Source organism: Trichosurus vulpecula, chromosome X, assembly GCF_011100635.1.
Source record: "Trichosurus vulpecula isolate mTriVul1 chromosome X, mTriVul1.pri, whole genome shotgun sequence".
NCBI classification, from domain to species: Eukaryota; Metazoa; Chordata; class Mammalia; order Diprotodontia; family Phalangeridae; genus Trichosurus; species Trichosurus vulpecula.
In genome coordinates this window covers 7,219,171-7,245,726 of record NC_050582.1, presented here as the reverse complement: position 1 = coordinate 7,245,726, position 26,556 = coordinate 7,219,171, and the positions used below count along the sequence as shown (strand labels likewise).

The 26,556-nt window shown below is 41.8% G+C and overlaps 1 protein-coding gene across 1 annotated transcript in view; it reads right to left on the bottom strand.

The window, feature by feature from the left end:
* The window catches only part of WDR44 (WD repeat domain 44), an 82,107-nt gene that overhangs the window by 27,042 nt on the left and 28,509 nt on the right, over positions 1-26,556 (bottom strand). Inside the window, exons 3-9 of the mRNA XM_036740274.1 lie at positions 23,282-23,356; positions 18,701-19,337; positions 18,367-18,497; positions 16,606-16,701; positions 15,382-15,518; positions 12,983-13,066; positions 111-217 (exon numbers count right to left, since the gene is read on the bottom strand). Coding sequence (XP_036596169.1) covers positions 111-217; positions 12,983-13,066; positions 15,382-15,518; positions 16,606-16,701; positions 18,367-18,497; positions 18,701-19,337; positions 23,282-23,356 — 1,267 coding nt within the window. The remainder of the gene's footprint in view (positions 1-110; positions 218-12,982; positions 13,067-15,381; positions 15,519-16,605; positions 16,702-18,366; positions 18,498-18,700; positions 19,338-23,281; positions 23,357-26,556) is intronic.

The following is a 26,556-nucleotide window of genomic DNA, read 5'->3' as shown; positions in this document are numbered from 1 at the left end:
CCCTCAAACAGAAGTCATGTGGGAAAAAATAAAATGATAGGCTACTATGGTAAATTTGTAGGAAGTGAGCAAAATCCTCAGTCCAACGGCTAAAACATTCTTTCACTCACCTTCGTCTCGAACGCTTTTCACTTTATTTACAGCACGCTCGCTATATTCTTCAGCAAGGTGTTTGGCTCTTTTCACTGATTTTCCTAAGAACTTTTTGAGCTGAGTCCTAAAAAAGCAAGAATAATGCCTTACTAATGCATTAGGTGTCCAGGAGACAGCAGCTCATGCTCACATCTCCATCCATGCCCTCTAACCAGTTACAATGCTGATGTATAACTGAACATAAATGAGTAATGCCCAAGTACGAGCGGCCCATGCTGTAGGGACTAGATGCATTCATCCTGGATTATAAGGTCAGCCTAGAACATCTCTATCCATTTGTGGAAAATCTACTCTATGGAAGCCTGACAATGCTACACTGTGACATGGAAAAGGAGGCGACGGCTTTTCCTCTACACTAACAGGGGAAAATCTCTTTTCCTATCTGGGTACCTAGAGTTCAATGCTAAGCTGGGCCAAGAGTTAGCTCACTTTGCTTGCCGCGATTCTATCTCTCCCCCCACCCTCCACCTTCTCCCTCTTTCACTGTCCTCACACTCTATTTCATACTGCTGCAACTGTGTTCAAAGCTCTCTTAGACTGTCAAAGCTCCCTGAAGATACACAGTAGGTGCTCAGGAAACATTGGCTGAATTACTTGTTGACTTTCTCATGGTTCTAAATCTCATATCCGATGGTCTATCGGGCTAATAAGAAGATAAAGCGGTTTGATTTGTCGTACAAAAATCATGAGTCTATTATGCTTTAGCTCACACAGTTATCCAAACCCAGGAAAAGCCCAAATGGCTGGGATATATAACTTGATTTCAAGGTACCACCATTTACTCAGGTACAATTACCTGAACAAGACACGTTAGCTGAGAAATTGGCCAGATTTGAAATGATAACTACATAGTCTTTTAACTGCCTTCTTGCACACTTAGTTATATGCCATTGGTACCAATTTAGAAAGTTATAATTGTATAAACTAAATTGATAATTATATAAAATTAGAAAATGTTTTCAAGTCAGCTCTTGGCAGGATTATTTTCAAAACAATCTCAGATCACTTTTTTGTTCCGGAAAATCCATTCAGATGCGATAGAAGACTAGCCAATAAGCCTAGCCCTTATGATCACACGCCGAGCACTCAGCTTACATAATAATCCCATGTGGGCCAAGGAGCACGCTTAGCTATTCTGCATCTGAGCCCAGTCTTAACCATGCGAACAGGCAGACTGCTGATTGGTGAGTACCAAGAAGGGGGTTGCATTCAGAAGGCATGAGTCCACCAAAATCTGCCTTTTTGGCTCAATTTCTTCCTGTTTGACTGAATGCCAGCAAGAGAATAAACAATGCTACATGGGTAAAGGCCTTGGGCTCTCCTGAAACAATACTGCCGTGCAACCTGGGAACATGGGCCTCTCTGCTCATTGCCACTGTGAGTTTTTTCATGCTTCTTTCTAGGTGAAGGAGATAGGTCACAACCTTGTGAACTTTGAGAGGTCATGTGAGCAAACCACTAGGAGGTCTAAGAATGGGGGCCATGTTGGGTTTTGTAGGCAGCCAGTCCAGCATTGATGCCTCTCAAGGAATGCCTTCTCTGTCCAGGCCCAGCAGTATTGAGACATAGTCTCATCCAGCAGCTAGACAGCATTTGGATGAAAGAATACATGAATCGAAGCATTTATAAAGCTCTTCCTATATGCAAAGCACTATGGTAAACTCTGGGGAGAAAAACAGAAAAGTCAGACAGTCCCTGCTCTCATGGAGCTCCTAATCGAATGGGGAGACAAGGCAGCTGCAAGTCAGATGCGAAGATCCCCCGGTCCTCAGATAGTAATGCCACTTCTTTAATGGCATTTCCATTGGTAACCGTGTGACAGTGCCAACGACTAAGAACTTTCCTGGATCTTCAATAGGTGTATCTGTCCATGGGACCTGCAGAACAGTTGCCAGGCTGTGTGACCCCAAAGGTCACTCCTCAGGATGAAGGCCAAGGGCACTGGGCTAGAAGAGGTGCTACTCCCATGGCTCTTGGGCTGTCCCCTTCGGAGTCTGAGGGGAGATATTCGGCCAGGTGGTGGTGGTGGTAGTTGGATTTGTCTGGGACACATTGCCTCCTATCTCTCCCTCAGAGAGCTTGGCTGCTTCCCCTAGGTTTGCTTGCCTGCCCCAGAAAGAGTAGGGAGGTTCCAGTAGTTCTCCAAATCACTTCATACCACACCACCTTCTGAGAAGGGTACAGGTAACTCTGCTGCTCCCATGTGAAGAACACAGCCATCTTGAAGATCAATGGAACCAATGGCCATTTCTATGTTCCTAGAGCTCATTCCTCTTAAGGAAGAACAGAGCTGTGTAGGCAGAGTCCGATACTGACCCTCTGCACTGGATTATGAACTTGGTGAGACTAATGTCATAGAAAAACTGAGCTAAGTCTGACTCCTCTACCCTTAAGGATGGAGGTAGTACAGGGGGTGTTGCCCTGGTGTTGGGGGTGGAAATGCTATATCTCCTAAGTAAATATTCCTTTGTAGAAGTGAAGTAACATTAACTGGTCAAATAAAATTGGGATATTGTGGCAGCTAGGTGGCGCAGTGAGTAGAGCACTGGCCCTGGAGTCAGGAGGACCTGAGTTCAAATCCAGCCTCAGACACTTGACACACGTACTAGCTATGTGACCTTGGGCAAGTCACTTAACCCCAATTGTCCAACCCTGCCAAAAAAAAAAAACTGGGATAGTAATCACTGGTAACTAATAGCAGGGGGGAATATACTGGAATGGAGGCTCAAGCCAATGTCTTTAGAGAAGAGAAAATCTATCCTCTTAAGGGCACCTCTAAAACTCTTGAGGGGGAAATGTGGCCAGTTCCACTTCAGAAGAGGCCAGAGCAATCACTACATAGGTTACAAAGGTCATTCCCTCATGAAAATTCAATGGGGAAAAGGGCTGCAGAGGGCATCATGTCTCTGGGCCCTCTCCCATCCTCCACTCCCACCTCCTGGAAAGTAATGAGGGCTCAGAAAATGATGGCTCAAAGTGTGAAGAAGGAATGGATGGATACAAGAGAAATTTCAAAGGAAGGATTGATAGGACTTGGTGATTGGTTGATTACAGGTGAAGAGAAACTGGAAAAAACTCTAGGTAAACGCCAAGATTTTAAACTTGAAAATGGCTGTTCACCAGAAAAGCTGAGAGATGATCGGGGTGACGGAGGCAGGGTGGTGACAGTTTTTTAGTGTACGATAAGGTTGATGTTATGCCATGACATGCAAATGCATATATCTAGCAAGTAGCTGAAGATGTGAAACTGTACCTGGGGTCAAAGTTGGATACTGAGACTGGGGATTTCTCAGCATGTGGAGAGATAATGACAAGCCATTAGATAGAATCAGTTTGCCAAAATAAAGGGTCTAAGTGCCAGTATGTAGGTATGCCTGTCTTGGCCACGAGGGTGATTTGGAATTAGGGTTTAACCCTTTGGTATATCATGAGCCAGAGAAACTGGATCACTGGAGCTCCCTTTAGTACCTATGTGAGGTCTGACCTCCTGTGTCAGAGATAAATAGACTAAGACAGGGCAACAGAAAACCAATCACAGTGTCAACCAGATTTTAGGGAATATGAAGCCTCATTGGCCAACCAAGGCAGCCTGTCCCTAAGGGACAAACAAGTTGAAACAAACACTGCAAACAGTAGTTACGAGATAAGCAGCTGACATGGAAGCCAATGGCCTCTGCAAGGAAGGAGGTATAAATCCCAGAATAGTGAAGATGAGCTAAGACTAGGAATTCTGGCTGCCCAACAAGGGCTCAAATACCACATTTGCAGCTAGAAATCCTGGGACCACAGACAAAGACCCTGTTTCCCATTACTGGAGCTTTAGGCCCTAGACTGAACACCAAGAGGGCCAGAGCACCAAATGTCAGGCTTGACGTGGAGTCAAGTGCATGTGCCGAGTGAAGAATATCTTCAGAGTATGCATCATCCCCTTCCACTGTAGGCTGGGATGTAATTACTGAGCTGATTATCACTTGGAGCTCATTCCCGCCTTGGGGGCCCCGTATTTCTGGGCTACCACATCTTCTGACCCCACTGCCTGCCAAGCGTTTAGAGACAATGAACACTGCACTTACATCATCTCCATCCCCACAGGATCCTAAGGTAGAGGTCCAATTTAATCTAACAAGTATTTATTAAATACTTATTATGGGGCACAAGGCACTGTGATGGGCACTGGGGATACAAAGACAATTCTACTGTGGGAGGTGAGGGGCACTGGCAACATAACATGCAAACCGAGAAGCACATATATAATTATGTGAAAAAGAGAGTATGATGGTGGGTGGTTAACAAGGAAAGGCTCCCTATAGGAGGTGGCATGGGAGCACAGAGCTTTGCTATCCAACCTGGACCTTCTGTTCCCCCAATCACAGTGACTCTGAGTCATCACCTTAAGGGACCAAAGACCCCGCCCTCTGCTACCTCTCCTCACCCTCTCATCCCCATTTCCACACCGTACCCATCTACCTTTCCTTCTCTGCCCTTTCAAACAATGGCTCAATCATTAACAAACTTCCTTTCATCTTTTGCCTCTTCTCTTCACACTCTTAATTCTCTTGCAGTCAAGGAAGCCTGTCTCGCTCAGAGACACCAGACCTCTGGTTTCTCCCACTTTGCAGGTAGCCCTACACAATGGGCCAGGAGGCGGGCTCACAGTGTCTCACTTCAGCCCAGCCTTAGCCTTTGTCCTTGGCAAGGCAGCACATCGACTTCCCCTCATGCACTCTGGCCTCCTCAAACCCCATGGCCTAGAGTTTCACTGTGACTGATTCACCACATACAGAGATGGCCATACGGAATCTCCTTGTCCCCTCCAACTAGGACACCCCAATGAGCTTCAGCTCGGAAAGTCTCTTCTCTGATCACTGTCTCCTGTCCTTCCACTGCTTCCTCATTCCTCCTGAAACTCTTTTTTACCAGCCCTCCAACTTCCAATTCCTCCATCATGTCCTATTCTGCCTATCTATCACCACTACTCTGGCCTTAGACTCCCCTCTAATATAATGCCATGGCCTGAACTGTCAATTTTTTAAAATTATATTTTATTTTTTCTATTGGCAAAATTCCATCTTTTCTCTCTCCTCGCCACCCCCGCACTAAGAACAAAGGAAAAACAAAACCTGTGTTACAAACATGGATAGTAAAGGAAAACATATTTCTGCATTAGTCACGTAAAAAACCAAACCAAACCAAACCCAAAAAGGCCTGCAGAGATTTGGCAGGAGGTGGATAGTGTATTTCATTATTAGTCCTCTGGAATCAAGGTTGGTCACTACACTGATCAGAGTTCCTAATTCTTTCAAAGTTGTCTGTCATTACTATATTGTTGTCTTTGTATAAATTCTTCTTCTAGCTCATTTCAATTTGCATCAGATTATTTAAATCTTCCCAGGTTTCTCTGAAACTATCCCCTTCATTATTTATTAACTCCAATCCATTCCTTCCACCTTCCTTTTCCACTGAAACTCCCAAACTAATAGATGAAGTCACACCTCTGGGTTAACAGGGTGCAATACACATTCATGGTACCAAATTGCCAAAGGGCACACTGTGTGCTTATACGGCTCTTTATCTCACATGCCCCAATTCCTGCCCAATCATGTCTATCTTAGCTTTCTGGCCCCATTTGGCACTACTCCCCTTTGTGAACTCAATGTTCACAAAGTGTCCTCCTACCTGTCCCTCAAATGAACTAGTCCATCTCCTGTCTCCATAAATTTCCATAAGCTGTCCCCCACTTTAGGAATGCATTTGGCCCTTCTCATCTCTGCCTCTCGGAAGTCCTCTTCTTTCAAGGCTTGGGGTAAGTGCCTTCTTCCATGAAATCTCCCCAATCCAGCCTTCTGCTTAGCAGCACATTCCCTCCTCCTCCCCTCCCCCCCATTTTCTTGTATGAGGCTTGCCAGTGTAAATAATACTAATACTGGCCCCTCAAGCCCCATGGAATATAAAGCTACTTGAAAGCAGGAACTCTTTTTTGTGTTTCTGTAGGCCCAGAATCTTGCAGAGGACAGGCATTTCCTAACGGGTGCTTAAACTGAATTGAACAAGCTCCCTTGTTTCTGAAATCTAGAAGCATTTACCTTTTGGTTCTGCTGAGATGGAAGATGGCTTCTCGCCTTCACAGCAGTTATACAATGGACCAGATGGGTTCAGCACAAGCTCTCTCTTGGTTACAAATCAGACACTCTTTTTAAGCTGCTAAGGAACCTTTCAGTATATTGAAAGCTTAATGACTAAAGTCCACTAGTTCTTTCACGTTTGGAAAAAGCTCAGGAATATTCTACACATGAAGGGAAGCTGGCTTCAACACAGGGCAAGGGAAGGACTGCTTAGTTTCTGCCTTTGTCTCCCCAGGGTGTGAGTCAGAAGAGAAGAGGAGGCACGTGGATGGCTTATGAGTTGTACCACTGGAGGGAGTGCCCATGGCAGGAGCACAGACCCACTCAAGTACTTGACTCTGCACAGCTGGTGATAAACTTGTGGCACAAATCACCCCCAGAGGCAGGTCAAAATGACGAGCTTAAAAAAGGCACTCCTAGAGCCCTCTTCTGTCATAGCAAGGTTCTTAATTGTTACTCTGGCCAAAATTTCCTGAAGTCAAGGAAACTACTCAGCACCAGGCTACCAATAATGTCTATCATTTCTTTTTGAATCTTTCAGGAGTGTTCTTTGAAAAGAGACAGCCAGAGACATTCAATGCTGCACACTTAAAAAGGAGGCTAGTTCTTGATGAACTATTTAAAGACAAGCCTCGCTTTACGTAGGTGGATCGTTCCAATAGACCGTTTCACTAGAACTCTACGTAAAGCGATTTGAATGTGAGATGAATCTAGCCCCGCCCACTCACTTCACTTCGCTTATACCACAAAGGCATACACTATTAAAATACCTTTCTGCAAGTCAGAAAATGTACTAAAATGTAAACATTAAGTACTGCACCATGATAATACACAGAATCATGCGATGAAAGGTAAAGTTAATGAAAAAGTATGCACAATACTGTACAGTAAAGTTAACACAGGTTAGTTAGTCTGTTGCCCCTTCCCCACCCACTGCACCTTGCCTTTATCACTGGGGGCTGGCTGCTACACAGTTTTGTTTATGAAGCTGGAAATCCAGAGAGGTTTGGGCAGTGGCTCTCTTTTTTCTCCTTCTCTATCTGACAAAAGCAAGCAGGATTATCCTCAACTAGTCTTTGAACTTTAAAAAAAATATTGAAGCATTTGGATCCATCTTTGCAGCTAGCAGCTCAACCAGATTCTCATTCAACAGTTCTTCTCCACAACACTCAATCAAATCCTCCCTATCATTCTCATCCATTTCCAAGCCCCAATTCTTACACTAATTTTACAATCATGTTACTCACTCGAAACATGACTGTTTCATCTTTGTCAAATCTACCAAAATCGGGAATGTACCATGGGCACACTATTTTCCGAATGCTTTCTTCATCCATGTTTCTGTTATGCCTTCCCATGCCTTAGCAATATTCCAGATTGCATGGTAAATGCTATAGGATTTCCAGAAATCTCTTAATGTTAAGTCCTTATCTGTATCCAAAGCCACAACTGCCTTGAAATTTGTAAAGAACATGCCTTGGAATTCGCAATCACTCCCTGATCCCTAGGTTGTAATACTGAGGTTGTTGTTCCTCCTTCCTACACGAAGAGGACCAATGACATCACAACGTTGGTGTCAAGGTACAATGTGTTTGACTGTGGCTGGCCAGTAGTTCAAAAGATTCTATCACACAAGTCGGCCACAAATAGTCCATTTGAGCATTTGGGATGGCAATATCTTTAGATGTGTGCATCTCATGTTTCCTCTGTGCTACTGTGATTCTGCTTGCCTCACAGAGCACAGTGCCTTCTCTGATGTGGGCATGCCAGTGTCTCTCATGTCTCAAACAATTCCAAGGTTCTGTAGAGAGACTTCGAGAGTGTCCTTGTGTCTGATCTCCATGTGAGCACTTGCCTTGTTAGCTCTCCATAGGACAATTCATATGAAAGGGATTCAACTTCCTGGCACGGGCGCTGGCAGACTGTCCAAGTTTCACAGGCATATACAACAATGGTGTCAGCACAGCAGCTCTGTAGGCCTTCAGTTTGGTAGGCAGTCTGATACTTCTTCTCTCCCACATGTTCCTGTGGAGCCTCCCAAACACCGAGCTAGCTCTGTGTGTGTGTGTGTGTGTGTGTGTGTGTGTGTGGACTGCCCAAGTAGGTGAGCTTCCTATTGTACTGTTTAACTATTCTATTATTTAATAGTGAAGTAGCATTTTTATTACATTTTTATTTTTACATTTTCATTAAAATCTTCCAGCATTGGGGCATTATCGAAAATAAGTAGAATCTTTAAAGAAATGCTATTTCCATTACAAAGCTTGTCCACTTCAGGCATGAAACAGTGCACAAAGCATTGCTCAAAGATGAAAAGGGTCGCCCATGCCCTAGGGGTGGCGAAGTACTAATGGCCAGGCAGCGTCGCCTGACAGATCCCTGTCAATGCTCTGGGATTTTCTGCTTGGTGCACAAGAACAGGTTGGAATGTGCAAGTCCAGATACATTCCCTCCAAGCACAAGAGAAATTTTCTCTTTAGAAGTGCTATGCACTGGCAGCTTTTCTCCCCTACTAGATATAAGTTTGAGACGGCATTCTTGATAAGATAGGCCACTTTCTTCTACATTAAAGATTTGCTCTGGCAAGTAGAGACCTTCATCTATTTTTTTTTCTTTTTTTAAAAATTTATTTAATGTATTTAGTTTTCAGCATTGATTTTCACAAAAGTTTGAATTACAAATTTTTTCCCTATTTCTACCCTCCCCCCACTCCAAGATGGTGTATATTCTGGTTGCCGCATTCCCCAGTCAGCCCTCCCATCTGTCACCCCACTCCCCTCCCATCCCCCTTTCCCTTCTTCTCTTGTAGGGCAAGATAAATTTCTATGACCCATTGCCTGTGTATCTTATTTCCTAGTTGCAGGCAAAAACTTTTTTTTGTTGTTGTTTTTGAATGTCTGTTTTTAAAACATTGAGTTCCAAATTCTCTCCCCTCTTCCCTCCCCACCCACCCTCCCTAAGAAGGCCAACGCACATATCATTATGTAAAACCCTTCCACAATACTCATGTTGTGAAAGATTAACTATGTTTTGCTCCTTCCTAACCTATCCCCCTTTACTGAATTTTCTCCCTTGACCCTGTCCCTTTTCGAAAGTGTTTGTTTTTGATTACCTCCTCCCCCCGTCTGCCCTCCCTTCTATCATCCCCCCCTTATCTTCTTCCTCCTTCTTTCCTGTGGGGTAAGATACCCAATTGAGTGTGTATGGTATTCCCTCCTCAGGTCAAATCCAATGAGAGCAAGATTTACTCATTCCCCCTCACCTGCCCCCTCTTCCTTTCCTACAGAACCACTTTTTCTTGCCACTTTTATGCAAGATAATTTACCCCATTCTATCTCTCCCTTTCTCTCTCTCTCAATATATTCCTCTCTTATCCCTTAAATTGATTTTTTTAGATATCATCCCTTCATATTCAGCTCACCCTGTGTGCTTTGTGTGTGTGTGTATACCTACATATATACATACATAGACACACACATATGTATATATATGTATACACATGTATATATATATATATGCGCATATTCCTTTCAGTTACTATGATATTGAGGTCTCATGAATTATACACCTCATCTTTCTATGTAGGAATGCAAACGAAACAGTTCAACTTTAGTAAGTCCCTTATGATTTCTCTTTCTTGTTTACCTTTTCATGCTTCTCTTGATTGTTATATTTGAAAGTCAAATTTTCTATTCAGCTCTGGTCTTTTCACTGAGAAAGCTTGAAAGTCCTCTACTTTATTGAAAATCCATATTTTGCCTTGGAGCATGATATTCAGTTTTGCTAGGTAGGTGATTCTTGGTTTTAATCCTAGCTCCATTGACCTCCGGAATATCATATTCCAAGCCCTTCGGTCCCTTAATGTGGAAGCTGCCAGATCCTGTGTTATCCTGATTATTTTTCCACAATATTCAAATTGTTTCTTTCTGGCTGCTTGAAGTATTTTCTCCTTGACCTGGGAGCTCTGGAATTTGGCCACAATGTTCCTAGGAGTTTTCTTTTTGGGATCTATTTGAGGAGATGATCTGTGGATTCTTTCAATTTCTATTTTACCCTCTGGCTCTAGAATATCAGGGCAGGTCTCCTTGATAATTTCTTGAAAGATGATATCTAGGCTCTTTTTTGATCATGGCTTTCAGGTAGTCCAGTAATTTTTAAATTATCTCTCCTGGATCTATTTTCCAGGTCAGTGGTTTTTCCAATGAGATATTTGACATAGTCTTCCATTTTTTCATTCCTTTGGTTCTGTTTTATAATATCTTGATTTCTCATCAAGTCACTAGCTTCCATTTGCTCCAATCTCATTTTTAAGGTAGTATTTTCTTCAGTGGTCTTTTGGACCTCCTTTTCCATTTGGCTAATTCTGCCTTTCAAGGCATTCTTCTCCTCATTGACTTTTTGGAGCTCTTTTGCCATTTGAGTTAGTCTAGTTTTTAAAGTGTTGTTTTCTTCAATATTTTTTTCAGTATTTTTTTGGGTCTCCTTTAGCAAGTCATTGACTTGTTTTTCATGGTTTTCTTGCATCATTCTCATTTCTCATCCCAATTTTTCCTCTACTTCTCTAACTTGCTTTTCCAACTCCTTTTTGAGCTCTTCCATGGCCTGAGACCAGTTCATGTTTTTCTTGGAGGCTTTTGATGTAGGCTCTTGGACTTTGTTGACTTCTTCAGGCCATATGTTTTGGTTTTCTTTGTCACTAAAGAAGAATTCCAAAGTCTGAGACTGAATCTGGGTGTGTTTTCGCTGCCTGGCCATGTTCCCAGCCAACTTACTTGACCCTTTGGTTTTTTGTCGGGGTATGACTGCTTGTAGAGCAAAGAGCACTTTGTTCCAAGCTTGAGGGGATGTGCCATTGATTTCAGAGCCATTTCCACATAGCCAGCTCTGCCACCCCAGCACTCCTCCTTCCTCAAGAACCACCAACCTGGACCTGACGCAAATCTTCAGCAGGCTCTGCACTCCTGCTCTGATCTGCCACTTAATTCCTCCCACCACGTGGGCCTGGGGCTGGAAGTAACTGCAGCTGTAGTTCTGTAGCTGCACCTCCCCCGCTGCCCCTGGGGCGGTGGCCAAACCGAGGAACTCTGTCCCCCGCAGCTTTTCCCACTAACCTTCTCTGTTGTCTTTGGTATTTGTGGGTTGAGAAGTCTGGTAACTGCCACAGCTCACCGATTCAGGGTGCTAGGGCCTGTTCTGCCCGGCTCCTGCTGCCTCCCACGCTGAGCTCCGCTCCACTCTCCTCCACTCCGTGCATGATAGACCTCATCCAATGACCATCTAGGCTGTCCTGGGCTGGATCCCTGCTTCCTTCTGCTATTTTGTGGGTTCTGCAGTTCTAGAATTTGTTCAGAGCCATTTTTTATAGGTTTTTGGAGGGACGTGGTGGGGAGCTCACGCAAGTCCCTGCTTTCCAGCTGCCATCTTGGCTCCACCCCCGGAAGTCTAAGAAAAAGCCATCTATTATTTTTTGCAGGAACTCAGGGAACTTCTTTGCTGTGTCAATAGCTCCACTAGCAGCCTCTCTGACACTTGCATGTTATAAAATCCTGCACAATTGTGCAAAACAACCACTGCTTGCTTTATATAAATCCCTATGTTCCTTCAGAGTATTTTACCTTTAAATCTTCAATAGGTCTTCAAGCCTTGACTCGAATAGTCATCAAACTTAACGGAATCTTCTTCTGAGCCTGGGCTTCTATCCACATAATCAATCATTTCTGCCTCACTAGAATAATACCTTCTCTTTGTTCTGACAGATAAGTGGCCTTCATGCTAGCACTGCCTTCTGGGTGCTCCTTTATCCAAGCAACATCCTTCACTATGGTGTTCACAGGCAACACCAGAAGGCTAAGTTCCCATGCTACTAATGATAGTTTTTGTCCTCCTTCAGATTTCTCATTTTTTTCATTTTTATTTCCAAGTCTATTGGCTTACATTGACAAGATGGTTCACTTTCCTCCTCAGGATCACATTTGCCACCAGCCATGGCGAAAATAGAAGGCTCACTATTGAACACAGGGAGAAGGATAGCATCACTCTTTATCTGTAGACATGTGGGAAGTGAAGTTGAGATGCCTCTCAGCTTCCTACCACGGTTTATGCTGGCCGGCTTCCACTATGAGTAAGGAATTTGCATCATTTTTTTTTTTTTTGGAATGCGGATTTCTTTCAGAATTCTTTATGTAAAGTCAAATTCGTGTAATGCAAATTTAAGTAAAGTGAGAAATGTCTTATCAAGGGATGAAGGAACATATGATTGACTTTTAAGGCTGATTACCTATATAGTCATGCTGTTCCACAAAGCATGCTTGGTGCTACTGGCAGCAAGGTGGCGCTGTCTGGAGTCAAGAAGAACTGAGTTCAAATATGACCTCGGATACTTACTAACAGCTATGAGACCCTGGGCAAGTCACTTAACCTAGGTCAGCCTCAGTCTCCTCATATGTAAATTGGGGATAATAATAGCACCCACCTCCCAGAGATGTCATGAAAACCAAATGAGGTGATATCTGTAAAGTGCTTAGCACAGTGCCTGGCACCTACTGTTACAGAAATGTTATTAATATAACTCTTATCATTATATCACTACTATTATCATCACTGTCAAGGAAAGAAAACTGGGGAAAATGTAGATGTTACAGAGTATAGCAATTCCTATTTTTAAATCACTTCCTAAACAGGAAGAAATGAGAGCTAACCAAACTTACGTCTTCTGCTTTAGCCTTCCGCCATCGGTATCTGTTTGCTGGGACTGGATCTTCTCTTCATCATCTGACTGTGCTGCATCATTACTGTAGAAAAAGAAAAGAGAAACAAATGGGGCCATTTTAAAAAATGTGTAACCACAATCTTTTTCATTTGACCTTTACCCTCCTCTGGAACAAGTCCTCAGCAGCCAACCATCACCTGTGTTTTCCTGTTAGTAAGGACCAGGAGGCTTCAAAGGGTTAGAGAATCTGGAGGCCGGTTGTCTAACCCAGGGTACACTGTAGTAATAATTGGAAGTGACCTTCCTGGAGCACCCTAAGCTTTGTAAAGCGCTTTATCTACACAATCTCATCTGAGCTTCACAATAGCCCGGTCACATGGGAGCTATCCTCGTTTTACAAGCCATGACTTGCCCTGGTCCCAAAGCTAGTGAGTGGCAGAGGAGGATGAGATTCCTCCCAGCACACGGGCTGTCTAGTGGATATCCCTCCTCACCACGTGACCAAGCCATCTGCTTTGAGCAGACATTTCTCTGATGATATATAGACTCTCCCTGCCCCCAACTGTGTGGTCACGAACTATTACTAATGTAAAAGTTTATACGTTATATGTAAATTGTTCTTTAGATAGCCAAATTTTTCTCCAAGTCAATTAGTTCCCCTAATGTTATTTCTTTGACCTAAAGAGACAACAAATTAACAAAGACCAATGGATCCTAAAGTAAAATTTCCAAGAGGAATGCATTGACTCCGCTGGAACTATGATCCTCCCTCTAGACTAACAGATCAATGACATTTCATTAGGTATCTCAGCACCTCTAAATTCTTTTTCAGTTTTAGAAATTAGACCTAAACCAAAGATGACTCTCAGGTCCCTTTCCATTTGAAAACCTAAGAACTATGAATTTCATGCACAGATTCAAGTATAGGATACTCTCCTAAAAGGTCATCTCTGTACAAAGCAATACATATATACATATACACAAATAAGCAATACATCTTAAAATAATTGCAGTTATATTAAAATGAATGTTTACTATAAATTGCTTTCAATTCAAATCAAGATACTTTATACATTTTGATTAAAAAAAAGATTTTGACAAAACAAAAAATGGACTACATTTTAATTCCAGACATACAAACTGTGCAGAATAAAATCTAAAACTAAGGAAACTGAAAGCATACACAAATACATTGTCAAATTTTTTCTATGTATTGATTAGTTTCGCTAAAAATTTTTCTTAAAAAAAGTTATTTATTATAAGGAATGGCTTAGGGGATGCCCATCAGTTGAGGAATGGCTGAACAAGTTGTGGTATATGATTGTGATGGAATACGATGAGCAGGTTGCATTCAGAAAAACCTGGACAGACTTACATGAAGTGATGCAGAGTGAAGTGAACAGAACCAGGACACTGTACACAGTAACAGTAATATTGTATAGTGATCAACTGTGAATAACTTAGCTCCTCTCAGCAATACAACGATCTAAGACAATTTCAAAGGACTCATGATGAAAAATGCTATCTAACTCCAGACAAAAAACTATGGAGTCTGAATACAAGCTGAAATTTCCTTATTTTTCTTGTTTCTGTACATGGGTGTACATGTGTGTATGTTTTCTTCTGCAATACTGCTGATATGGAAATGTGTTTTACATGACTTTACATTTATAAGAAAGATCTTTATTGCTCTCCTTCTCAATGAGTGGGGAAAGAATTTGGAACTCAGCATTTAAAAAGAATCAATGTTAAAAATTTTTTACATGTCATTGAGAAATATTTAATGAAATAAACAAAAAATAGATTTTTAAAAAAAGGGATGGCTCTCGGGGGAGGGGTCAAGAGGAAAGATACAGGGGGAATTTTAAGTGGTACAAAAAGAAAAGATAGCAATAAAAATATATTTTTAAAAACCAACAAAATAAAGTACACGAAAATCCAGCAGTGTATCTCAACCATCCACGCACAGGCAGCCATCTCTTATCTTGACCTGTACCTTACCCATTAGTGCTTGACGCTTAATAAAGGCGTGTGGGGTCAATTCGATTGTCCTGAATTCTCCTTGTTTAAATGAATTCTTCTGTCTGAGGCTAACTCTGTGGATAGCTTCCTACTTCATAACACATATTTTTAAAAATATTCTTTTCGGAAACTCATCTGGAGAATTTCTTTGGAATGAATACTGCCATTTTGTTATTACCCTGTTAAATTTAATAAACGCTTTCTAAAAAAATAAATTCTGTAATGGAAAGTCATGGTTTTATATATGATCCTTTTTTTGGTTCTTCTTTACAAACTGGAATGTTTGTTTGTTGGTTCAGTTCAGAATAAAAAATATTAAAAAGTATTAAAAAAATCTCTCTCATACAAATGACAAAGAATTGCAATAAGCCATACCTTACATATTCCTTAGTCCTTCTCATAATGTGTAGAGTGAGTGGATTAATACCTGTGGGCAATTTCTCTTCTGCAAGGCTCAAAGGTATTTCTTCTCCTGTATCAAGGTTCTTAATCATTACACTGGCCAAAATTTCCTAAAGTCAAGAAGAACATTTAGTAGCAGACCATCGATAATTTCCATATTTCTGCTTGAATCTTTCAGAAGGATTCTTGTAAAAAGGACATCCAGAGACATGCAATGTTGTATACTTAAAATAGAAGAAACACTGGATATACTGCTTGAAAAACATTCAAGGTAGGGACTTAGGGAATAGAAGCAATGAACACTGACCGATGTTCATAGTATAATAATAAAGCTACCAAGGATGGAATCGATCATAATGCTTTAATAGACAACACCACAGAAATACTGCCTCATAATAACAGTACTAAAATGAATGAGTTGGCCAGCCTATGGAGAGAATCAAAGATGGATAGCCTTTCTTTAGCCTATGACATTTCACCTCTGTGCAATGATGTAGTTTTGGGATTACAGCTCCTCTGCTCCTCCACTGTCACCCTATCCTGTCTCCTCTTCTCCATTTACCTGAGTCTGTTCTAGACTATTCCCACCATGGCTCCACTCCAACCACAGGGCCCCTATTCTGGTCCTGAATACTCATCTCCAATTTCTCAGATCAGTTCATTCCTTTCTATTTTGGATGAAAGCACTCAAAAACCAAGTGTGTACACACTGCATGCTGTCTGGTATGGCCCAAAATATACATCCATAGTACTGGATACTTAACTTTAGAACTATGCTGATCTTTTTACAAAACATGGTTCTTGCTTTATCAACATTTTATCTATATTATCAACATCATTATATGATACTGACTTTTGAAAAGAATGTATCAGCACCATATTTTTCTAACTTACTATGTGCCAGACGCTGGGCTAAGTGCTTCACAAATTAAGATTCTCACAACCACCCTGGGGGGGGTTGATTTATTACCCCCAATTTACAGATGAGGAAACTGAGGGAAACAGAAGTGAAGTGACTTGCCTAGGGACATATAGCTATTGGATCAAGGTCACATTTCCCCTTATGTTAAATAATCAAAGGAAACTTACAAGAGATGCCCTTTTAAAATAATCTTTTAGGCCACTCCAATGTTCTTCGTTTGTTCTGCATTATGATGTTTTTAACCATCTTTTAAAAAAAGCCATTTCGACTGTTACCTCATCAGTAAGCTCTCTTCCAGAATTGGACCTTGGTCTTTGAGGACCCATCATCTCCCCCGTTGCCGTCTGCCCATCAGACGCTTTTCCATTTTCCTGAAATTATAAGTTTATAAAAAGCAAACCCAACAGACAATTTCAGAGACCTTTCAATTAGCCATTACCACACACAGCTGTGAAGAACTTCAATATTTCTGACGATTGAGTCTATTAAAATGGAAAATGGAAAACATCCATTTTAGTGATTTAATATTCCTAGCATGCTGAAGACTGTCCATTCTGATCCCTCCATTACCCACAAAGTAGCTGCTTCTTTAACCTTGACAATAAAGAAATGTGCTCTATTTGGACCCGCCCAAGTAGAGCTTTAGCACTCTACATGGGGTAGGGTAACAGAAAGAGGACAGCTGCTGAGCAGGTCTAAAAGGGGAGCCGGAGCGGGCAAACATGCCTGCATTCTGCCACCAGTCGGGCTTTATACACATTCACATTTGGCACATCTCGAGCATGGCCCCACTAGCTAATAGGCAGGTTTTCATGTTTCAAAATATATTGTAAAAATAACCCCCATTTGGGCAGAACTGGGTCAGGAATGTGAGGTATTTTCAGTCCTCTTTTTATCATGCCTACAGTGACACTAAGGCAACCAGCTGGGTGGGGGTGGTATGAATAAAGCACGAGGTGAAATATAATAAGAGGAATCATCCTCCAAGAGATGAGGGGTCTAAGGATGAGGATAGACAGTTCTCAAGAGAAGAGAAAGCCAAGCTACCAACAAACAGAAGCAAAAAAATGCCCCCAGTCATTAAGAATCAGAAAAATGCTAATTAAAATAACTTTTGGTTTTATCTCATATCCATCAGATGAGTGGCAAACAATAATACCAGATGCAAATGGTAAATGTTGGCTGTGGGAAGACAGATGCACACATGTACCAGCGATGGCATTATAAATTTGGAAAGCCACAAGGAAGTTGCTAAATCCTATTCTAGCAATTCCAGTACTAGGCATATACCCAAAGTAGATCAAAGACAGGAGGAAAAACCCTATCTCCACCCAAATCTTTACGACAGGGAACGTCCTTTCCAGTTCACCATGCTCACTGGTTGAGACAAAACCCAACAAATATAACAGGTTCAGGGAAACTTGGAAAGACTTATCAATAGGTGTGGCACTAAGTAAGCATAACCAGGAACACAATTTATACAATGCTCACAATAACGAAGAAAAAGAGCCCTGAGAGACATCAGAACTCTGGTCAATGTAGTGACAATCCTGACCTGAGAGGCCTGGCAAAGCCAAAGGATAAAACGACACACGACCAGATGTGGCCAGTTTTTCTGCACACTAAATCTCTGTTACAACAGAGAAGTCTATTTGGGGGAGTCAATGAGGAGCACGACTTTCATTTAGTGATTTCTCAACATATACTAAACAAGTGTTCGAGGCAGGATATGATCCCAGGTATTCCTGGCATGATCCATGCTATTACATGTGCTTCAAGGTGACTCTTACATGTTAGCCGTCATGTTTCCACAGCACTGTTCTAAAAGGTCAACGTGTCCTGACAAAAACACAATAGTAAGCTCAATTTGAATTGTTTCCATAGCTTCCTTTCCTTTTGGTAACCTAGAACTCTCTGTTTAACAGGACATGTGAATTCTGTGTGAGGTCAAGATAGAAAGCAACAAGATCTCTCTCTGGCCTAGTTTTGGAGAGGTGATCGATTCTTCTTGCCTCAGTAGATCTGACTGCACTCACCTGGTCAGTGACAACTTTGTCTCCACTGGTTGCACTTGCCAAATCAAGGGAAGGTTGTGTGTCCTTGGGCTGGCATTCGGAAGATGTTCTTGGAGTCAAGGCACTACCAGACGCAAAATCGTCTCTAGGAACTACAAGAGACTCAGCATTAGGCAGAAAACACCCACATCATTCCCATTAACTAGCCCAGCAGCAACAGTAGAACAGAAACTTCCAGTTTCCTGTACTTAATATGACATGACCTTCAATAATAGAACAACTATTACTTCTGCCTATCTATAGTGCTCAAAGCTCCTGGTCTCTAGGCTTCATAGTGAGCCTAAAATCTACTTGCCTTCTAGCTCTGATGATTTCAGGGTCTCCAACTCCAACTCATTCTTCTTCTTCCGGGGTGGAGGAGCAGGCCGGGCAGGAGGGGGCGGTCTGGGTGGAGGGAGATGGGTTGGGGGGGGAGGCCGAGCTGGGACGGGCTTCTTAGTGCTAGCCACGATATCGGGCTCTACAGGAATATGCCTTGGGGGTTTGACAGGAGCTGTCTCTTCTGCTGCAGCTACATCTTTGGGAGGGAAGAAGTCCGTGGATGCCTGTTCTAAAATGTCAGTCTGTTTTACTTCTTCATTTTTGGTCGCTGCTTCTTCTGTTTCCATTACAGTACGGTCATCGGTTGAACTCATTTCTGTTACCTGAGCGGTTTCACTGACTTGCTTCTCAGAGGGACCTTCATGAGCACAAGAATATTTGCTAGACTCGGGTTTGGTTTCCTTAAATGCAGTTTGCTTTTCTTTTTTTTTAACATCCTGTGCCACCTGATCTGTGGCTAAAAGTCCAGGAGTATTGCTCATAAGGCCTGTTCCAACAACTAGAGTACTCGTAATTGGTTCTGCATCAGAATGTTCTGTTCCCTTGGAATCCAAAGGTTCCTCTTCAAGTTGCTGGACCTTCTGGCTCTCCTCAATAATACTGTCAATAATCTGAAGAAAGAGAAAAGTTGAGATTTTTATGAAGGCATTCACTGACCTTCTAAAGCCATTTCAGATTGTCCACATAGTAACAAGAGTCCAAGCAACCCTAGAAATTAACATTCAAGGCTGAGCATTCTAGCTACACCCAACCTTTCAGTTCATTTGCATATTTGTGCCATATTAGTTGAAATAATTGTTTAGAGATTTACTAGCCCAGTTAACCAGGTGTCCAAACACCTACAGAAACCTTAAGAACAATAAAAATTGACATTTATATAGTGTTTTAATGTTTACAAAGCACTTTGCTCACAAAGCTAGATTTTACAAGTGAGGGAACTGAGTTGTCCATGGTCATACAGCTAGTAAGTGTCACAGCAGGATTTGAACCCAGGTGCACAGTGGAAAAAGAGCTGGACCCACGGCCAAGGAAACTGAGTTTCAAACCCTGCCTCCGTTACGTGACCCTGGCCCAGTCACTGCACGTCCTGGGACTTCATCTGCCTCATGTATTAACAAGGGGGCTGGGCTGGATACCCCCTATAGTCCTAAGATTTGCAAAGTGATACAGAGATATAGAAAAATAAACTCATTTGATCCTCACAACAATCCTGAGAGGGAGGTGCTACTGTTACTTCCATTTTACAGATGAGGAAACTGAGGCCAACAGGGTGAAATGACTTGCCCAGGGTCACACAGCTAGGACGTGTTTGAGGCTGGACTTGATTCCAAGTCCATCTGGCATTCTGCCCACTGTGGTGTCACCTAACTGTTGCTACAAAAAGAATTCAAGGTTTCTGGCTTTATACACATGCTAATGCCACTAAGGAGAGAGTAGGAAACCTGGGAAGGTATCAGAAGAGAAATGAGGCCAAAAGATGCCAAGCTCCGAGTAGATCTCCTCCTCTGTGGGAAGGCCAAAGCCAAGGCCAGCTCAGCAAAACTTCTCAGACAACAGTAAAAGTTGAGGGCCAAGGCAGCTTGGAGCCTACGCCAAGGCTGGAAGAACAGGAGCAGTCGATCACAACTGAGAGAAGATCTACAATCATCTAAATCCAAGTGGAAGCTTGTCTACCAAACTCCATGAATCCACCGAACCCAAACTTCTGCCTAAGAGGCTCCACATGTGCTCTAGACACAACTTAGATGAAGATGTGGCCCTGGTCTAGCCAAAACAACATCATGGGCCATTTCAACAATTTCTTCACTACGGCACTCCCGTTCCTTGACCACTCAGCTCTGCCAAATGGCAATCCCTACCAACCTCTTGCCCTACTCCTTGCCCACAGAGGTGTGCTGGAGCAAGCCACTGAACCGTGCTCATCGGGCCTGGCACAAATTTCTGCTAACTTCCACAAGGCACTCTGGGTACTCTGTACTGTTCTCCAATCCCCTGAGTGGAAGCGTTTCCAAGCCTTCGCCATCTTCCTCGAGGTCTGAAACTTAGCCCAGTATCCTTATGTTTCACCTCCAAACTCCAGGAAGGAACTGGCTTCTTTCACTTCAACCCCCACTCACTTCTCAACCCTTCTCAATTTGGGCCTCTGATCCCACCACTTGCTGTGGCTGATACTAACAAATTCCTCTTGGATACTCTTCTCCTCCCACAGCTCTCTCTTCAATGACCTCCTATCTGTACCACCTTCTATCTAGAAGGGCTTGGGAGACTGGATTCCCCACTATATCACACTAGTCAAACCCTTCCTGGAGATGGGGTCAAAGCAGCAGGACTGAACAAATAACCACTGGTGCAGTGGATAGAGCATCAGGCCTGGAGTCAGGAAGACTGGAGTTCAAATCTAGCCTCAGAAACTTACTAGCTGTGGGACCCTGGGCAAATCACTCTACCCTGTTTGCCTCAGTATCCTCATCTGTAAAATGACCTGAAGAAGGAAATGGCAAAGCACTCCAGTATCTTTGCCAAGAGATCCCCCAATGGGGTCACGAAGAGTGAGACACTACTGAAACAACTGAACAACAACAAAAAGCCAGAAGGGGCTGAGCTCTAGCCTTGGATACCCACCTGACTTGAGACAGGATCCCTTACAGCTTCTCTCACCCCCGAGAAGAACCAAGGGTCTTGAATGATGGTCTGGTCACTGGGCTGCTCTTTAACTTTGACCCCTAACTTAGGAGTCCTCTTCTTGGGGTGGCTGAAGCCAGCTATGTTGCTTGCTACATACATCCACACCCTCTCCAGCCCCCTTCATGGAATGAACTAAAGCAAAGTTCATGCACGGGCCAAGGAGAACAACTCCCCACTTTTCTCATGTTCCCCTTTAGACTCCAGCTCCTAGCATTTCATCATCTACCTCCGAAGACCCAGGACCTCAACTGCACTGTTGATTCTAGTTTCCATAGCACTGCTAATCTCTCTACCAATTATCTTCTCTCTCTCTCTCTCTCCAACCTTTTTTTCTTTAATTAAAAAGTTGATTTAAGGGGGAAAAACTGAAGCTAGAGGGCTTCTTTCCTAAGGACTAAGACATCAGGTTAGCTCAAGAATTCTCCCATGATGGCCTCCAGTCCACTGGGTAGCAGATCCACCCCCAGGAAACTATGAACTCATTCCTCCTGTGGCATTCAAAGGCCAGCGCGTTGGGCCATGCTCCTCTCCCACTGCTACCTCCTTACACACGCAGCGTTGTAGGCCAACCAGTGGACCCTGGGTTTCTCAAAGTCAGCTTTCCATTGTGCCTCCCTGAGCAGAGACTCTTCTATTCCTGGAATACAATCCTTTTTCACTTCCCCCTCTTCAAATACACCATGTCCATCAAGATTCAAGCCAAGCGTCACTTCTTACGGGGAGAGCATTCCTGCTCCCTCCATCCTCAAATCAGAGTCTATTTATTTTGTCATTTAAATGAGGAAGCTGGACAGCAGAGTGGACAGAATGCCGGACTTGGAGTCAGGAAAACCCAAATTCAAGTTCTGTCTTCTGAACTCAAAACCTGCTGTGTGACCCTAGGCAAGTCATTTCACCTCTGCCTCAGTTTCCTGTTGTGAAGTGCTCTATATAAATGTTAGCTACTACTATTGCTAGTATGAACGTTGTAAAGCCCCCCTCCTCCGGAGAATGTACAGACTTCTTTTCATTTCTGTCTTTACACCCCCAGCGCCTGCTACACAGTAAGCACCAAATAGCTGTCAAATGGACGAACAAATAAACATCTGGCTCTCACATACAGTTAGGGACTAATAGCAGGAATCTCTTAATGGTCACACAAGTCAATCCTCTCCTCAGTGATTGTTCTTTAGAGATAAACCTGCTCTGCTTTCAAGCAGCAAGGCTGAATCTTTTTTTCTGAATTGCTTTAGTACATGTATCATGCACACACGTGTGTGCGTGTGAATACATGCTGTGTACATATGGATGTCACATACAAATACTCTATTACAAAGATGTAGGTATATATAGCATGCATATATCCCTATAGGCACATGTTATATACATATATACGTACACACATGGAGATACACCTGATCTCGCTAGGAGTACAAACATAAGGTGGACAGGGACCACGTCTGCCACTTAATGTTTGTCTCCCACAAGATCTAGTCCACTGCAGTTTTTGGGACTTGTTCTCCACTGCCAGGTCTCTGGCTCTCTCTGATATGAAGTATTTAAAGAGCTGAGCAGGAGTAAGGCCAAGGACTTGACATAGACAACCCTGGAATCAGGAGGGTACTTCTCACATGTTGCACTTAATGCCTGGTTCGAATCCCAACATGGCCCAAAGTTATCCTAGTAAAAACATAAAATACTACATTCCTACTTATGTACTTTAACAATAAAAATGAGATACAATTGAAGACTGACACTTAAGAAAAATACATTCTTTCACATTACTAACAAATTATAGAAAAAAATTCATGAAATGGTCAGATTGTACTCAACATGATACTAGAAACATTTTCTTATTAAAGTTGGCCATCCTTAGTGAAATTTAACTGACCTTCTTGGAATCATCCTGTTTCAATTCTTGAGCAAGGGACTCATTTCCAACCTTATGCTTAATGCTCTCTGTTTCCTGGAAAAATAATAAACCTGAATGAGACTCCCCATCTTTAAAAAAGAAAATCTGGATAAAGTAGGTACAGATCAGAAAACCTGGGATCCATATTCCTAAGAGCCATGATTTCTATGTTAAATTATGGAAGTTTTAATAACTTTAGAAGTCTACATATCAACATTTTTCTGTTTCCTTTTTAGTAATCTTTAACACAAATATGCAATTCAGGAAGTGGGGATATGAGTGTCTGTGTGAATAGATATGTGTTTGGGATGATAAAAGACCCAAAACAAAAACCTTAACATTATAGCTACTTTATACTACTTTACATTCATAAAAGTACAGCAATATTAATGAGACTCCTAACCCTAAAATAGATTTCAAATTATGAGTCACCATATGCAAACTATATTCGGCACTTGGGAGCAGTCTCCACTCAATACTCTGACTGACCTATGAGCTAAGCTTGTCAGTGTGGGTGATCCTGTAGTCAGGGCACATCACGTCCCATCCATCCCATTGCATTCCATGGAATTCTGAGCCTTGACTTTTTATAAATTCTCCAGAGAATCTATCTGCCCAATGCAATCCCAACATGATCCAAAGTTATTTTAAGTAAAAGCATGAAATAACACATTCTATTCAGAATGCAGTCTTAAAGACTTTTTAAAAGTCTTTTAACATTTGTCAGACATCACATAATAGACAATTGAAACAAACATTTGTTAAGCACCAGGTGCCAGGTATTGTGATAAGTGCCAGGACAACAAATATAAGACAGTCTCTGCTCTCATGGAGCTTATACTCTAATGACGGAAGACAACATATAAAGGGGAAGGTGTACAGATAAGAGCCCATGGTGTTTCCTGGGGTAGGATCCAAGTTTGCCACAAGAAGGAGGTAGAGAAGATGGCCTGAGTGGAAGCGGCATGGCTTATAAATGGCTTGCAAATACAACAGTCTTGCCAACCATCTGTTAGCTCTTGCTGTTGACGATGCCTTTTTCTAATCATACACGTCTTTGAGAATTTCTTATAACACTTTCCTCAAGTTATCATTGGTAATATACTGATATTCACAATGCAGTTTTCCATAACTCTTTAGGTACCTCGTACCTTTGATTCTTTTGCGATCCTACTGTTCAATGCATCTTTAGGGAGCAGTCTAAGGTTATAGAGGGTTTAAGAAGCGCTGTAGACCTAGCTAATTCCAGGGCCAGCTCATTTTGTATTTGCGTATGCCCAAGATTTATATGTGTTGCTGTTGTTGTTGTGGCTGTTTTTCATTTGTTTCCGTCATGTTCAACTCTTCATGAGCTCTTTTGGGGTTTTCTTGGCAAAGACATTGGAGTGGTTTGCCATTTCCTTCTCCAAAGATATATGTATTGATACAACGAACGGACAAGCTGCCCAATAAAACGAATGTCACTATCTGTGCAACATTCCTTCTTCACTTATTTTGGGTTTTGCTACATAACCTGCTGGCCCAGTCTACTCAAGCCAGCAGCATGACCAACAGCAGCACAGAAATCCCTTCCCTCCTCTGAACATCCTTCCCTTGCTATGGCTAAGTAAAACTTCCTATTTGTCAACTGCTTCACAGGCTATGACTGTCTCATTTCATTCCAATATGAAAGTTAAGGAACCAACCCATCTGAGCCAGATTTTTGCTTATTAAAGCAGGGAAGTATCCTAAGTGGAAAACTTTTTTTTGTTAGTTCAGTTTTATTTTCAGTTTCAAATTCTCTCCTCACTTCCCCTCCCCAACCCACTGAAAAAGCAAGAAATACAAAATTCATTACAAATATGAAGTCATGCAAAACAAATTTCCATATTAGCCATATTATAGAGGGGAAAAACGCTTCAATCTATGACATGAGTCCATCAGCTCTCTAACTGGGCATAGTTCAAATTGCTCTCCACAATGGTTGGTCCACTTCACAGATCTACCAACAGTGCAACAGTGTACCACATTTTCCCATTTCCCTTTTCTGTCATGTTAGGCAATCTGATAGGTGGGAGATGGTACCTGAGACTTATTTTCATTTGTATTTCTACAGAGCATTTTTTTCACATGGCTACTGATAGCTTTGATTTATTCTTCTGAAAACTGCCTGTTCATATCCTTGAGCACTTAATCAATTGGGAAATGGCTCTTATTCTTAAAAATTTGGCTCAGTTTCCTACATATCTGAGAAGTGAAAACTTTATCAGACAAATTTGATGCAAAGTTTTTTCCCAGTTTCCTGCTTCTAATTTTAGCTACATTAGTTTTGTATGTGCAAAAACTTTTAAATTTTATGTAATCAAAATTACCTGCCCTACCTCCCATGAACCTCTCTACCTCTTGTTCGGTCATGAACCTCTACCTATAGATCTGACAGTTTATTTCTTCCATGGCCCATTAATTTGCTTATGAGATTACTCTTTATGTCTAAATCATGTACCCATATGGAGATTACCTTGGTATATAATGTGAGATGTTGTTCTACACCTAGTTTCTTTCTGATAGACTGCTTTCCAGTTTTCGCAGGAGTTCTTGCCCCAGTAACATCTACCAGTTGGGCGAAACTGGTCCTAATAAATAATTTTATCTTCATTGGTTTCACATTCACCCATTTCATTCTAGATACTGATAAACTGGGGTTCTTTTTTTTTAAATCAACTTATTAATTAGTAAAAAAAATCAATACATAAAATAAACTAATGGTTTGTCTATTTGTTGTTTTTTTTTATAAAACTAGCTCCTAGTTTTACTTATTATTTCAATTTTTTTAAATTTTCAATTTTATTAATCTCTCTTTTTGATTTTCAGGATTTCTGTTTTATTGTTTAGTTAGGGATTTTAAATTTGTTCTTTTTCTAGGTTTTGTAGTCACCCGCCCACTTCACTGATCTGCTCTTTCCTTCATGTATAAGACATAAGAATTTATAGATATAAGTTTTCCATATAAATGCTTTGGATGCACCCCCCCAAATTTTGGTATGTTGTCTCATCATTGTCATCGTCGTTAATGAAATTGATTATTTCTATGATTTGTTCTTTGGTTCACTCAATCTGTCAGATTAGGTTACATAATTTCCAATTAATCTTTAATCTATGTTTCAAAAGGCTTTTATTGAATGTAATTTTTTTATTACACTATGGTCAGAAAAGATGTATTAAATATTTCTGCATTTATTTGGGAAGTTTTTATGCCTTAATACATGGTCAATTTT